Source organism: Colobus angolensis, unplaced genomic scaffold (assembly GCF_000951035.1).
Source record: "Colobus angolensis palliatus isolate OR3802 unplaced genomic scaffold, Cang.pa_1.0 Scaffold259, whole genome shotgun sequence".
Lineage (NCBI taxonomy): Eukaryota > Metazoa > Chordata > Mammalia > Primates > Cercopithecidae > Colobus > Colobus angolensis.
The window spans coordinates 6,151,338-6,167,605 of record NW_012115810.1 but is presented as its reverse complement, the minus strand read 5'-3'; the positions used below and the strand labels follow the sequence as shown (position 1 = coordinate 6,167,605).

The 16,268-nt window shown below is 39.2% G+C and overlaps 1 protein-coding gene across 2 annotated transcripts in view; it reads left to right on the top strand.

Annotated features, from left to right (window-relative positions):
• The window catches only part of TANC1 (tetratricopeptide repeat, ankyrin repeat and coiled-coil containing 1), a 273,934-nt gene that overhangs the window by 97,877 nt on the left and 159,789 nt on the right, over positions 1-16,268 (top strand). For both annotated transcript variants that reach the window (XM_011947131.1, XM_011947130.1), the window contains exon 3: positions 2,263-2,338. In XM_011947131.1, coding sequence (XP_011802521.1) covers positions 2,278-2,338 — 61 coding nt within the window. In that variant the 5' untranslated portion in view covers positions 2,263-2,277. The remainder of the gene's footprint in view (positions 1-2,262; positions 2,339-16,268) is intronic.

Below are 16,268 nucleotides of genomic sequence, written 5' to 3'. Positions count from 1 at the left end.
TAATAGCCTAGAGTTGCTATTTATGGAGGAAAACAGGAACTGGAAGAAGTATTATAGCAGATATTTGATAGCCTCTTTCACTTAAGACCACTGATGTGGAAGGTACATCTATCCTGAAAATAGGTGAGTGCCCCAAAATAGGAAAACAGGGTGTCTGGGATGAGATACCAAAGTCAGTGTCACGTAGTCCTTGCCCCATGGGATGCCTATTCTGAGTGGCATGGTAGGTCTGCTCTAACTGGTGGTGACCTGGGTGATTAATCAGAAGCAGCTCATGGATGTGGTGGGGCCTGAGCTTGGTCGGTGATCCAGGTAAACATACGGCTCTGGAAGAGTTCACCAAGGCTTGGTGCAAGGGACCTTGGACGAGCTTTGGTGGCATGGCTCCGCCAGTGTTTTTCTCATATTTTTAGGTAGTTTTTTCTAATTTATAAACCCCAAAGTTGGTTGGTTGAAGAATATGTCTGTGCTTACCAGGTATCTATTTATTATTAACTTTTCCTGCCACTTTTTTATACTACAGTATTTTTCATTGTTTCTCTGAAGTGTGCTTGTTAACAGAAGTTTGTATTTTCCATCGGTTCCTTGTGGAAACTATTGCTCCCTTCCAACTTTAGTGTTTGCCCTTTAGGTGAAATCTAAATTTTTTCACAAGGGTTTATTCAAGCAGCATTTTCAAAAACAGAATTAGGCTCTAAGCCATGCCCCTTCAGTATATAAAACTTGTGTGTAAGATGATTTTACTCCGATAACCTTCAGTATGGCTTTTTCCAGATTCTGCCTAAGATACTATCTTTCTAGTATCACTCAGTTTTGTTCGATTGTTGTTGCCCAAAGCTTTCATTGATGTGTGAGGAGAGACCAGCCTGGTGGAGGGGAGGAAGGAGGTCCTGCTGGGCTGCTGCAGATTTGGATTCTGGCCCTGCTGTTAATTAGCTGCGTGGCCCCTGGCAAGCCAGCCTCCCTGGGTCTCTGTTTCTTCATCAGTAAAACAGAAGGCTTGGGAAAACAAATACAGGCTTGGACCAAATGATAAGAAAGGTCATGCTGCCTGCTTACATTGTGTGATTCTGTGAATGGCAACACATTGGGGTTCCTTACCCTTCTCAACGGGTCCCACAAAACTTCTGCTTACTCTGGGGGCTGAGAGGTGGTGTGTTACACTGAGGCCATTTGAGGCATTTGTGCTAACTAGGCAAATTTGGGAGCCCTCCTACATAGGAGTTTCTCCCTTCTTGCCTCCCTTTCTCTGCTCCCCTCCCCTTCCCCATCCTCATTCCTCCTCTCCCCACCCCTTTTCTTGCCTGTTCAAGAGAGATGCTTGCCTTCTGCTTCCCTCTCAGTGCATTAATAAAGGTGTGATGGGTAACACAACCCACTAAGATTGGTTACCGTCTGGGGTTGTTCAGCCATCTCATCTGAGTTAGTTGGGAGAGAGAGCTTAAAGGATCCTGGCTTCGTGATGAAATAATGGTCCTTTTGTCTGTCGCTTGCTGTAGAGATGGTTTCATGTTTCATCTTAGGCCTGGGCCATTGTGGTGTTTTTACAAGCTTAGTACAACCCTGCTTAAAGATACAGCCTTTTCTTTAAAGGATTTGGTCATAGTGCCACAGGCCTATTCTACTTACTTCCCTTCCCCACCCCAAAGTTATAACTATATATAGTAAAAACCCACTGTAGTGTGTGCTGTTTAATTGGGTTCTCTGATCAGGGTTAAAATGTGTTCCCACTGTATTTATTTTGCAAATGTTTGTAAGATATGCCTCATTTCATAACCTTCCAAAATGTTTTCCTTGTGATTATATAATTAGTAACACCTGTAAAACATTGCCTTTACCCATGTAGCTTCTTTCATTTTCTTTTTGATTCCATGTTCTCGTGCCGCCTTTTGATGAACTGGGATTGGGAAACTGTGCCAAATATCTTGCAGTACTGTACCCAGGTTTAGCCTCATAACCTTAATTAGATGTGGAATGCTGAGAATGCACTATTGTATTTTTTTTTTTTTTTTTAGCTTTTCTAACAACAGTGAACTTCTAATCACTTCATTAAAAGTTATGGAACATTCCTTGTGTCTTCAGCATTCAGTTTCCCGCCATGGTTTATTCATAGAAAATTAATGTAAGACTTAAGGTACTAAGGTACCTTAATATTAAGCGGTCTGTTTGTTTGAATGCAAGTTACCTCTTTTTGTCAATACACAAGTTATATTCCAACTTTCAACGTTTAATTCCTCTTCTCTCTGTTCCTTTTCTCTTTAGAAACAAGTGTTGAAAATGTTAAAGGCAGTGCTGAAGAAGAGCCGAGAGGGAGGAAAAGGAGGCAAGAAGGAAGCAGGTTTGTGTGCAAGAATGAGCCCAGCCATGGACAGCGGGCAGCAAGCTGCTCCTCACCCCAGGCTGGATGGATTTGTTGCTTTGGCAGTGGGTCAGAGAGGGTTACCTGGGTTAGCACAAACAGTGTGCTGGAGGCTATGAGAAATGAAATGGGCCAGACATGGTGGCCCACAGCTGTAATCCTAGCATTTTGAGAGGCCAAGGCAGGAGGATTGCTTGAGGCCAGGAGTTCCAAGACCAGTCTGGGCAACATAACGAGACACTTGCCTCTACAAAAAAGCTTAAAAAAATTATCTGAGTATGGTGGCACATGTGTGTAAATCATAGCTACTTGGGAGGCTCTGGCAGGAGGATCTCTTGAGCCCAGGAGTTCAAGGCTGCAGTGAGCTATGATAATGCCACTGTACTCCAGCCTGGGCAACAGAGCCGACCCTGTCTCTTAAAAAAGAAAAAGGACAGGAAACATAATTTTGAGCTTTCTTATGAGAAATGACTTTGAGAATTGAGTTTGGGTTATAACCAAATCCTTTCCCAGAGACTTGAAAGGTTCATAGTTTCAATAGGTCATTCAGATCTGGAGGGAGTCAAAGTTAAAGACATTGAGGGATAGCAGGTGTGTTCAGGAATTTGGTTTCTAGAAATCCCATTCCCTTTCCCACGTGATTACATTTTATATGTTTGACCAACTGCTGGCTGACTGGTCCTCATCTTTTGGAGTATCAAATTTTATTCCTAACAGGTGGAGCCCCACTTAATGCCAGACTGCTTGTTTTCATTATAATGAGAACTACTTAATTTGGCTTGAGTTTCATTTTCGTTTGTAGAGTTCTGGTGCATATTGTCATTGTGACTCTAACAGCATTACATTCCATGTACTAACCTATTCTAGGGTTATTTTGGTGAACACTGAGTGGTACACCCTTTTTCTCTTGCTAGAATAAGTATATATTGTCTACCTGTATTGCACAATAAAAATGTTAGCATGAATTGACTTGCCTGAAATGTTACCTTTCACTCGGTAAACCCATGTTAATCCAGTCTCCTTGGAGAATGACTGGTTTTCTGAGTTACTATGTCAAATAATGTTTCAATTTTAATTTCTGTTTTAAGAAGTATGCTTATTAATGAAGCATCACAAAATTATGGCTAATTCTTCAAAAGATCTTGCAGTGCCTTGTGATAATATTAATGTCTGTTGTTTCTATACTTATATAAGAGAGTAAGTGGATTTCTAAAATTTTTAGTTTATAGAACCTAGACAAAATCTCTATTTATTGCTAATTATCCCTTAAACCAAGTCTGCAAAATGACAAACTCACCTTAAAAGTAGAGCCTTTATTGCAAGGCTGCTGTTAAAGCTTCTCATCAATGCCTGGGTGAGCAGACACCGAAGAAAAGGAAAAACCAGTTTTTAATGACCTAAACAGGAGACCATAGTTAACCTTAGAAAATCAACCCCTGGCTTTGAATAATTATTTAGAATTGTTACTGTGGAGAAATTTCAGTTCACAGAATATCCATCCGAGGGGGGACATTTATTCTCTGCTGGGTCAAGGCCAAAAGGTCTTGTTAGTTTTCTGAAAGCTGTTTAAAAATAATAACAACGAAAAACTTTTTCAGTTTTGGCTCATCTGTCACCAATCATAGGAACTTTGTTATTTGCTTCATTAGAAGCCTTTGTAATTTCCAGCATCAAGTTAGATCCTAAGCTGTCTGTTGGGCTGGAACTCTGCCAACCAGTGGGTTATTTTTCTCAGGACCAGGGTCCCCAAGCCTAAACTCCCCCGTCGGTAACAGTTCTTCAAAACAGGCCTACCATCCTCTTTGACCAGTGCCATCGTTAGAAGAAATAACAATATATTAATAATCTTCAGCACCCGTGCCTTTCAGACACACCAGACAGGAACACAGTTTGCATTTGAAACTTTTCCAGTTTCAGAGCGTGTGATTTTGGGTTTATTTCTCCCCTTGGTCTTTAAAAGCAACTATTGCTTTTTCTGAATCATTTCTTCTTAATAATTTCCACACTACGTATGGCTTTTTCACTAATACAAACCAACTTGAAAGAGCAATGGGAACGTTTCCCATAAAACATCTGCATAGTATGTGCCTTTTTGCTCTTAACTAGAACCTGGCTGTATCAGGCTAGCAACAAAGCAGATGGAGTTTTAAATCCTGATGAAGTTATGTCACAGGATTGTTGGGGGAAATACTTGGAATTTGACCACTCGTATATTGGTCCATGCCAGTCCTCATCATATAAGTAAATCATAGCTAAGTTTTTCTATAAATTAAAGCTGGCTAATCTACCAAGACTACTCTGAAACTTAGGTAGTAATATCTCCTGCAATATGGAAAAATTTTGCTGTGCTGTTTCCAATTAAAATCAATCTTGGTTGCAAAGACAGAAGAAAATTCATTCCCATGTACTTGAACTCATAATCATAGAAATTTAGGAGACATGTCTAAACTTGAGTTCAGCTTTTCTTTTTTTTTTTTTTTGGGACGGGGTTTCCCTCTCCTTGCCCAGGCTGGAGTGTAATGGCGCAATCTTGGCTCACCTCCGCCTCCACCTCCCGGGTTTACGCCATTCTCCTGCCTCAGCCTCCCAAGTAGCTGGGACTACAGGCGCCCGCCACCTCACCCGGCTAGTTTTTTGTATTTTTTAGTAGAGACAGGGTTTCACCGTGTTAGCCAGGATGGTCTCGATCTCCTGACCTCGTGATCCGCCCGTCTCGGCCTCCCAAAGTGCTGGGATTACAGGCTTGAGCCACCGCGCCCGGCCGAGTTCAGCTTTTCATGTCCTTTGTAGGTTGTTTTTTCAGGCAATCTTTTACTACACTTTTATGTTAAACCTATTTTGAGAATTTGGAAAATGCAGTAACTGCGATAAACTTAGTATCCTTCAATGGAAACCAAATCTTTTTCAGAAGCATTGAACAGTTGTTATTCCCTCGTTTATCCCTTAAAAGAAGTTACCACATCTTTTTAGGGATAGCTATAGGTAAAACTTTAGCAGGTATTGAATTCAAACTATATCTATATCTATATATAGAGATACTGGCAATATTGTGTTTGTTGGTTTTTATTCTTTTGAGACAGCCTCACTCTGTTTCCCAGGCTGGAGTGCAGTTGCGCACCATCTCCACTCACTGCAACCTCCGCCTCCTGGGTTCAAGCAATTCTCCTGCTGCAGCCTCCCGAGTAGCTGGGATTATAGGCACGGGCCACCATATCTGGCTAATTTTTGTATTTTTGGTAGAGATGGGGTTTCAGCATGTTGGTCAGGCTGGTCTTGAACTCCTGACCTCAAGTGATCCACTTGCCTCGGCCTCGCAAAGTGCTAGGATTACAGCCATTAGCCATTGCGCCTGGCGGATATTTGCAATATTACGTACGGTGAAACTTAAACTATTGAAAATCATCGAGTAAACTCAAAATAATTAGCAGAATTCTTCTTTTTTATGATCACGCATTTTTACCTAGGAAATGCTTATAGCTGGGCAAAAAAGGTGTTTTCAGAAGGCTATAGAGGCACACTGGAGAATGTAATTTTTAAAACTTTACCATGGTTTTTTAGAAAGCATATTCACTTTGTTCCTGCTGTTCCATCAGTGCAAATCAGCACTGTATTTTTCTTGACCTTGAGTTTGGCCTAAGGGAGCAAAAATCGGTATTAAACCATAATATAGGGAGAAGGCCAGATGAGGGCATCTTATTTTTTTTCCTCTCCCTGCTTTATATTAGGACCTTGATCTCAAATAAGCAAATGAGGCGCCGTGTTTATTTTTGAAGCTCTCCAGAGAGGCCTACAACCTTTACCACATGTTTCTTAATTTTAAGTAACCTTTACTATCAGAAGACATTCATGTTACTGCTATTAAACAGTTACTTAGTTTTAAAAATTAAATAATTACTAGACTCTTAAGAATAAGAGTATTGTGATATTAAATCTGGACCTAGTAGGCATTTACAATGGATATAAGAGCCACACTGGAAGTTAGTGTTTTTCTGTACAGAAACACTGTTTGGAAAATGAATAGGAAAGAAGTCCCATTTTAAAACAGAACAAAAACTTTATCAACCTAAGAAGAAATGTGCAAGGTTTTTTTTGTTTTGTTTTGTTTTTTGTTTTTTTTTGATTTTTTTTTTTTTTTGGAGACAGGTTTTTGCAGTGTCACCCAGGCTGGAGTGCAGTGGCACAATCTCATGTCACTGCATCCTTGACCTCCCAGGCTCAGGTCATCCTCCCACCTCAGCCTCCTGAGTAGCCACCACACGACCTTGCCTGGCTCATTTTTGTGGGGTTTTGTTGTTGTTGTTGTTGTTTTTTAATAGAGATAGGATTTCCACCGTGTTGCCCAGGTTGGTTTCAAACTCCTGGGCCTACACAGTGCATCCACGTCAGCCTCCCAAAGTATTGGGATTACAAGCCGTGAACCACTGTGACCAGCTGTGCAAGCCTCACATTAAAGAAAATAAAACTTCATTGAAGGACTTAAAGGAAGACCTGAATAAGTGGAAAGAAATACTGTTTTTCTGAATAAGCTGATGCATTATTTTAAACCACCTAGCTCTTCCATAATTATATAGACATTCCATTTAATCCCTAATGAAATCCCCAATTTTTAAAGAAGACTTTTTTCTTTTTGAGTGGTTTTAGGTTCACAGCCAAAATTGAAGGTTCAGAGATTTGCCCCTACACATGCATAGCTTCCACCATTATCAACATTCTGCCCCAGAGTTGTGCATTTGTTACAACTGATGAACCTACATTGACACATTGTTATCACCCAAAGTCCGTAGTTTACATCAGGTTCACTCTTGATATTGTATATTCCGTGGGTTTGAACAAATGTATAATGACATATTTACCATTGTTGTATCACAGAGTAGTTTTATGGCTCTAAAAATCCTGTGTGTTTTTTTAAAAACACTATAAAATTGGCCGGGCGGGTGGCTCACGCCTGTAATCCCAGCACTTTGGTAGGCCGAGGCAGGTGAATCATGAGGTCAGGAGATCAAGACCATCCTGGCTAAGACGGTGAAACCCCGTCTCTACTAAAAATAAAAAAAATCGGCTGGGAGTGGTGGCAGGTGCTGTAGTCCCAGCTACTCTGGAGGCTGAGGCAGGAGAATGGCATGAACCTCGGAGGGTGAGCTTGCATTGAGCCAAGATCGTGCCACTGCACTCCAGCCTAGGCAACAGAGCGAGACTCCATCTTAAAACAAAAAACAAACAACAACAAAAAAAAACACTATAAAATTGATTCCAAAATCCATCTGGAAGAGAAGGTGCTTAAAGGAAAATTAAGGACAATTTGAAAATGTGAGGCAGGTGCATGTAAATGGCCGAACCTGGTTCACATGCCTTGGTTCTAGCTGCATGAGAGTCTGGAAGAGTGTGCTTGGACAGCTTCTTGGCTAAGATTTATACAAGGTGGACTTTACCTTCCACCACCATATGCATTGTGGAGGATTCTTCAGTCACAGACGTTGGACAGGTTCCCTCCCCTTCAAAAACTAAGGAAGCACAGATATCTAATTACAGCTCATTATGGTAGCTATTACTACCACATAGTGAGTAAATGACTCAGCTAATATTTTTTTTCTACTGGTCTCCAAGAAATGAAACACAATTTGATCTAACATCTATGATGTAATTAAAGCTCACAGTTGGTAGTGTTTCTATTTTTTCTTTAAACCCTGGAGATTTTGTCCTTACTCTGGAAGCATTAGGTGGTCAAGGCCTCTTGCCCTCTCTAGGGAAGGCTGGTTCCTGTCTACCTCTGTTCCTTCTCCTGCCTTCCACTAGTCTTCAATCTGTAGTGTTTTGCCCGCTGTAATTCTCCTACTTGTTCAGTATTGGTGAGGAAGTAGGTTCAAGCTGAGGCAGAACAGCAAAGTTCAGTGAACTTTTATTTGCAGTACTGCCTCAATTAAAATAGAGACTGATTAAGGAATAGTTCCTTAATGTGCCAAAATAATAACTGTTCATATTAGTCTTTTCTTTTCAGTTAAATTATTTGTGCTCTTTTATTTTCCCCAGTAGGGGGGCTTAGTTTGAAGCAACTTATTAAAAAAAAAAATTGACCTTTACCTTTCTCTCATTAAAACCCAGGTGGTTGGCTAAATACACTTGTAATGATGTTAATTAAGGCATTGGATAGTCTCTAAGCCTGTGTGTGTACTGAATTAATCTATTAGCTTTGCTTCTAATTCTTCACTTTGAATTTCAAGTAGAAGGAAGCTGTTTGCCTCTAAAGTTTAAAAGCCATTGATGTTGATTGTTAAACTTGGTATTTTAAGCCGTTCCAGGCTGCAGCCTGGCTTTCAGTGGTACCTTCTAAACATGCCTCAATACAAATGATGCTTTGTTTTATCTGGAAAATACGAAGCTGCTTTTGATTATTCTGTGCTGCCATTGCCCGTTTTCTGTGGTTGTGAACTATTTAGGAATTTAGTGCAGTGACTCTCTTGCTGAGCTATGGATATTTGGTATCTTCTTGTTAACATTCTCCAAAAGTGTTTCCCAAGCAACAAAACAAGCAGAAATAATTCAGTATAAAGGTATTGTATTATTTACTGGAGCATTTAAACAAATTCTGCAAAATGTTAGAACATGATTTAAGCATAGAATGGGACTGGTCTGTGTTTTTTGTTTTGTTTTTTGAGACCAAGTCTCGGCTTCTGTTGCCTGGGCTGGAGTGCAGTGGTGCCATCTTGGATCATTGCAACCTCAGTCTCCTAGGCTCAAGCGATTTTCCTGCCTCAGCCTCCCAAGTAGCTGGGATTACAGGTATGTGCCACCATACCCAGCTAATTTTCTTATTTTAATAGAGGTGGGGTTTTGCCATGTTGGCCAGGTTGGTCTCAAAATCCTAACCCCAGGTGATCCGCCCACCTCAGCCTCCCAGAGAGCTGGGATTATAGGCGTGAGCCACTGCGCCCAGCCTGATTTTTAATAGGAGCAGGAATGCTGGTTGTTCCCTCTGGTTTGATAGGTTCCTTCATCAGATTTTCTTTGTTGTCCCTCATGTATGTCACAAAGTCAAGAAAAAGCATGGACTTTGAAATTAGAGGACACAGACTCACATTGCAGCTCGATCACCTGTTTAACTTGAATTTGGACGGATTTTCTTAACCTTGATTAAACTACCTTATATTGTCAGGGCTGAAGAAGAATACCCTTCTGCAAAAGTGTTTTAGCTTAACATTTGGTCTCTGCTAGATATCCAGTACATCTTTTCTTTCTTGAGAAAACTGTGATACCTTAAAGAACTAACAAAACCCTTAAAAAAAAAAAAAATAAAACTTTTGTTCCTTTTCTGTTATGGAGAAGACAGGACTGCTCTCAGGTGAAGAGTGATGTTCTAGAAGCTTCTTTCCATGACTTCCTATTCCCAAATATTCTGGCATCTCCTCTGGGTACTAAAGGCTCTTTCTCCCAGCTTCAGCCTTTCCCCTATGACAAAACTGGGGAAACTCTGAGTCGTTTGTCTGCCCTATGGTGGTTTATTCTTTCAAAATAATGTATTTTACCTTTTAACCTCTATGAAGTACTTGCATTTTATGGCTTTCTCTTTATACAGTTAAACTGAAAGGCTTTTCTCCTTGCTAAAGGGATTTTGGGAGTTGGCAAGCAGTTTTGAGAATAGATTTCTAAGTACAGTTTATAAAATGTTATCTCAACACATCCTTTGTGAATGAAGGTCTTTATATTTGGAGGGCCCTCATCCCCCGACCTCTTCATAGCTTTTCCATGTGTTTTAGGGAAATATAAAGGATGCAAGAGTTAGAGGAAGAAGGGAACAGATATCTACCGTTTATCATTAGGCACCTACACGTAAGGCCCAAGCTGGTTTCATGCTGAACTGACTGTTTTCCTGTTGGGGGCATACTTGGAGAAAGCTCTGAACCCCAGGGGAAAGGGAAGTTAGTCACCCTGGACTAATAAGTCCTTTTTTTTGGCATAAGATCTCCAGCAAGGCATCACCTATCTAAATCATCATAAAGCATGTGATAATACTCTCAAACAATGCTGCTTTACTCGAGCTGCTTTTTGTATGTTTGTGTATAAATGCCACAGGAAGCTTGATTACTAGTAGGCAAATGAGCAATTCAGAGTTCATTTTTAAATTATCAAATCTAATTTTATTTCACAAATTTTTATTAAAACTCCTCTGTAAAACACAAAGGTCTTATTTTGTACAGACTTAGTTTTCAGAAAGCTCCATGTATATGTAACTTAATTCCCATAAAAAGCTTCATCTTTGCTTTTCCGTGTTTTCTATTTGCACTTCCTAAAAGGGGAATTCTAAGGTTTTATTTCTATCCTACAGAAATGTAAAAAACTTGATTTCATATAATCTACTGGCAAGTGTAGTTCCTGAGTAGGGAGACGGGCTACAAAGGATTTGGAAGTAGATTGACTTTTATTTCAAGGATGATGATTCAAACTGAGTATTCCTCATAAGAGTCTTAAGGGGATGGTGCGTTCACCGATCAGTTGCCTTGCAGTTGATGAGGGTGGCCATCGGGTGACCAGCTGGGTAGCCCTAGCTCTGGATCAGCATCAAATTGAGAAACCTTATTCACATCTAGAATCAGAGTTAGAAAGCAGGATCTGTGTGTCTTCTTCTCTCTCCCACTCCCCTCTGTCCTTGTAGGGGAAGGCTAGTTATGACTCATCCGCCATGAAAATACCATTGTAGACCCTGAGTTCTTGTCCTATGTTCTGGTGACCACAGTGCAGTGGGTAAAGGTAAAACAAGGAACTGAGCAGCTGGTTTTAATTCTTTACACTCTTAAAGTTTGTCAGGGACTTGCCCATTTTTAAGGGAGTTTGGAGCCTCCAGCTGCTAGATTTGTACATCGTGATGATCTTTATGCCCTGGGATGTCATCAGGAATGATGATGTCTCTGATGTGAGACATGCATGGAGGTGGCTGTAGTGGTTTGAGATCTTGTCTGGAGTTTTTGTAGATCATAAAAGTGACTGATAGCAGAGGCTAAGAGCCTGGAGGTAGACTCCAGGTTAAGCATGGAAGAGAGCCACCTGCACACAGCTGTCTTCCTGACGATTATGTTTTTATTTCACTTACCAGAATTCAGGAATTTATGTTAATGCATTGTTTCTTTGTGAGGGCTTGCTCTTCACTCCCCACCAAGCAAATTTTCTATATGACTTATTTAGAAAGCTTCTTTCCGAGTACCAGATGTTAAAAGTATTTTGATTTTTGATAGTACATCTTTGTGTTGTCTTAGTATGCTTGAGCTGCCATAGCAAAGCACCATTGATGGGGCGGCTTTAACAACAGAAACTGATTTCCCCTTGTTGTGCTGCAGGCTTGAAAGTCTGAGATTAGGGTGCCAGCATGCCTAGGTGCTTGTAGGGGCTGCCCTCTCTGTGTTCTCACATGGTAGAGACAGGGATAGCAAGTTTTCTGGTATCTCTTCTTATAAGAGTGCTGATCTCATCATGTGCTCACGTAACCCAACCATCTAGTCTGATCTCATCCAACCTAGTTGTCTCCCAAAGGCCCCAACTCCAAATACCATCACATTGGGAGTTAGAGCTTCAACATAGGAATTTTGGGAACACAATTCATCTATAGCACTTTAATGTTCTTACTATAAACATGATACCCTGGAGAACTGGTCATGAAACACACCATTATTTTATCTACTAAGGAAGAATAAAACTCAATCAATTAGAATGTTTATTATACTTAAGATGTTCTTTAAACTACTAGATAAGTAAAAATGAAAATAAATATCAGTATTTGAATCCATGCCCAATATTTATATGCTCAATGTACAAAATTCAAAAAATAGGCTGGACCCAGTGGTTCATGCCTGTAATCCCAACACTTTGGGAGGCTGAGGCGGGAGGATTGCTTGAGCCTAGGCATTCAAGACCAGCCTGGGCAACATAGTGAGACCTTGTCTATTAAAAAACAAACAAACAAACAAACTGGCCAGGTGTCGTGGAACATGCCTATAGTCTCAGCTACTTAGGAGGCTAACGTGGGAGGATTGCTTGAGCCTGGAAGGTGGAGGTTGCAATGAGCTGTGATCATGCCACCACACTGAAGCCCAGGTGACAGAGTAGTAAGACCCTATCACCACAAAAAAAAGAAAATAGAAAACACTCATAATACTTATAAGCAAATAACCCAAGATATTCTATATTTTTTGCTTTATCTTTTTTAAATATCATGTCATTCATTTGTTCAAAGAAAATGCCTAAGATTTTATTGTACCAATGTACCATGATTTTATTTGGGCCCAATTTGTTTCCGTATTTTTTTTTTTCATTTAAAAAACCCTCTGGAAAATACATACCTTTGTATGAATTACTAACTATTTTAGAATATGTTTTCAAGCATGGAATTAATAGGGAAAGAAAATGAACTTTTTATAAGCTGTTAGTGCCTCTTGCCACATTGTTTTCTAGAAAGCTCCTGTTGGTTGCCCCCTGTGTAAGCAGTATGTGAATGTGCCTGCTTGCACAATTCCTATTACTGGGGGGTATTTGTGAGTTTTAGTAATATTTGCCACTTTTATAGGTTAAAACTTGCACTTCATTGTTTTTAATTAGCATTTCTTTGAGATTGGTAGACCTCTTTCAGTATTTATTGCTCTGTTGCATTTCTTCTTCAATGATTGTCTTTTTCATGCCCTTGTACTTGTTTTTTTCTGTTGGGATTGTGGGGGCTTATTCTTGTTCTTCCCTTTTCCTAATGTGGCCGTTGTGCATAGTAACGCAAATTTTCTATGTGACTTACCTAGAAAGCTTATTGGGGAATTTTTACTGAAGTCGCTGATGGTGAAACTGCCTATGTTCTATAGGTAAAAGTTTCTCTGTGCATTGTTAACATTTCATGTTTGTGCTGAGGCTAGATATCCATTAGTCTGATTGGCTTACATTCAGGAATTTATAAAGAAACCAAAATAAAAGCATAAAAGCAACTCCAATGAGTCATCAAGTTGTCCACAGTACTTGATAACATTCTGTCTCTGTGCACAGCCAAAGATGTCAAAGTTGCTCCTCTACCCAGATGTGCTGGTGGAAGCCTGACTCCTGGTGAGTTCCCAACAGTAGACGGGAATAGTTCCAGCAACATTTCCTTAATAAATTGCTGTATTCATAAGTGCAAACTTTTATCCATGGCTGCATGTTCTTAGATTATTATGTGTAGAGATTCTTTTTCAAACTATGATAGAGTAATGACATTTTGAAGTTTTAGATCTAGGAGGATCTTAGAAATTGAGTTCAATTTCTTGTTTGAGGAAGACCTGGAAGAAGAGGCATTGAGCAACTACCCAAAGTCATATAGCTAGTTAAAGCAAAGATGGACTCAAAGTGTAGTGTTCGACTGTACGTTAGTGGTTTATAAGCTGTGTCTCTGGCTGGCCTCCTTTATTATCTCTCGCACTGAGTAAACATAAAGGAAAACATATCTCTATGTTGTATCTCTATATCTCTGTCCCTGAGATAGAAGATAGAACATTTTCTTTCTAATTTCTTCCTTCAGGGACGTTCATTTTTTTTTTTTTTCCCCTTTTAGATTTTTTTTCTTTTCCTAGAAGGATTATTTCCTAGAAGGATTCTTACATGGTCTTAATCTAGACTGAGTCACTAAGTGATATCTACATTTCTTTTTAAAGTTTATTTATTTTTAGGGACAGGGTCTTGTTTTGTCACCCAGGCTAAAGTGCAGTGGTATGATCATAGCTCACTGTAGCCTCTAACTTCTGGGCTTACACAGTCCTCCCACCTCAGGCTCCCTAGTTGCTGGGTTAAGGCGTGCAGCTCTACACCTGGCTAACTTTTAAATTTTTTGTAGAGGTAGGGTCTCAATATTTTAAAGCAAAGTTTTCCTTGGTATCCTAGAGACTCTCCTAATTCCATCCTATTCTAAAATCACTTGTTTTTGTAAAGCCATTCAAACTCCATAAATGTAATAGTGTACACAATTATAAAAACAAAAGCTATGTGATGGCGTTAAAACAGACACTATTCCTATTTCTTCTCTGCTTCTCTTTTTACTCCCCAAAGGCAATTAATGTTAAGTTTCTTAGATGCTCATTTTAGGTATTTTCTGTGCTTTTGTGCACATATGTGCATATGGACACACGTCGGTACATACATAGATCCTTAAGAAACCCCACATGGACTTTATAATACATTTTATTCTGTAAACTACTATAGTGATTGCATTTTTATACATTTTTTTCATATTGGCACATATCGATACATAGCCTTCTAAAAAGTGGCTCAGTGTTACATTGGGTAGTTATAATTTATTTCATTCTTCTGTTAATGGACACTGAGTTACAGTTTTTGGTTTTTATTACAAGTCCGTTCTAGAGTGAATTTCCTTGTACATAACTGCCTGTGCTTTCATAAGAATCGTTGTAAGAAATTCTGTTGGGTAACAGGTTTGTTCATTTATAATTTTTCTAGGTTTTGTCAAATTGTCCCTTGAAAAGGTTGGTAAGTTTACAATTCCACCAGTAATACAAGAGAATGCTTGTTTATTCAAATCCTTACCAATGCAGGTTATGATCCGACTATTTCATCTTTGCCAGCATGAGAGGCAAAAATTGTGTCTGTTTTTAATTATGCAGTTCTTTAGAATGAATTCAAACACATTTTTATGTTTATGGGCTATTTGAAACCATATTGCCTGGGTTTGTATCCTGGCTCCACAGTTCATCAGCTGTGTGAACTGGGGCAAATTACTTAACCTTTCTGGGCCCTGTGATTCACTTGTGAGGATTAAATGAATTACTATTTATAAAGGGCTCAAGCCCATGCTTGGCATATAGTATATGTTATGTCAGTATTTGTCAAAAATAAAAATTTAAATTTCTTATTCTGTCCTACCTGTTTACCTGTTTTTCTCTTGGGTTCAATAGTTGTTCTAATATTTTGGTAAGTGGGTAATCATTGATAGCTTGCTAGCTAAAGTTCTAAGCAAGGCAAATGTGTGTCTTGTTTAATTTTGAATTATAAAGCCTAAAAAGATACATGTGAGTCATCCTTTATTTTTTGTAGGATTAAGTGAAGGATTTTGTATCAATTCTGTAAATTCACTGTTGAAAACTGAGAGGTTACAAAGCAATATTTCATGGAGGTCAGCTCTCTTTATTTCCTTGATTTGTGTGTGAGTTTTGATTCTACTAATCTGATTAAACCTCTTAGAGCTACATCCTTAGCTCCGAGATTCTGAAGATTAGAGATTCTGGAGGATTTTTCCCCCTCCATCCATTAAACTGTTACCATGGTTATTGGACTCCTCCAACAGTACCTCTAATCCTTTTGATTTATGGAAGCAGCATCTTAAGGGTGAATAACTCTGCGGGTTTGGTTTCAAAAAACTTAAGTAACATAAGAGTCTGTTTGAATATGCCTACTAGTTTTCTTTGAATACTTTTTTCTGAACCTGTTTTCTTGCTTACAAAATGAAGGTAGTATCTCTGTATCATTAAGTAATTATGAAGGCTAAATCTTGTTTTAAAAAACTTCGGGCATGATAATGTTGAAGATGTAGGGTTTTATTTTTTATTTTTTGTATTTTTTTTTTAAACCTATGGTATACCTGCCTTTGGGAAATGCCCATTAAGCAAGGAACAATAAAATATACTTGTAGAGATATTTAAATTTATATTGGGAGTTTTTGATACTCACATGTTCTGGAGAGGGATGAAGTAGTGCTCAAGATATTAGAAACCAGAAGGTGAATCTCAGTTCAGCAAAAAGTGAATCTTTTGGAGAAAATATGATAGCACTATGAGAAGTTGTTGTTTTTTAAAGAGATGGGATCTCGCTATATTGCCCAGGCTGATCTTGAATTCCTGAGCTCAAGCGATCCTCCTGCCTTAGCATCCCTAGTACTTGGGATTATAGGTGTGAGCAACCT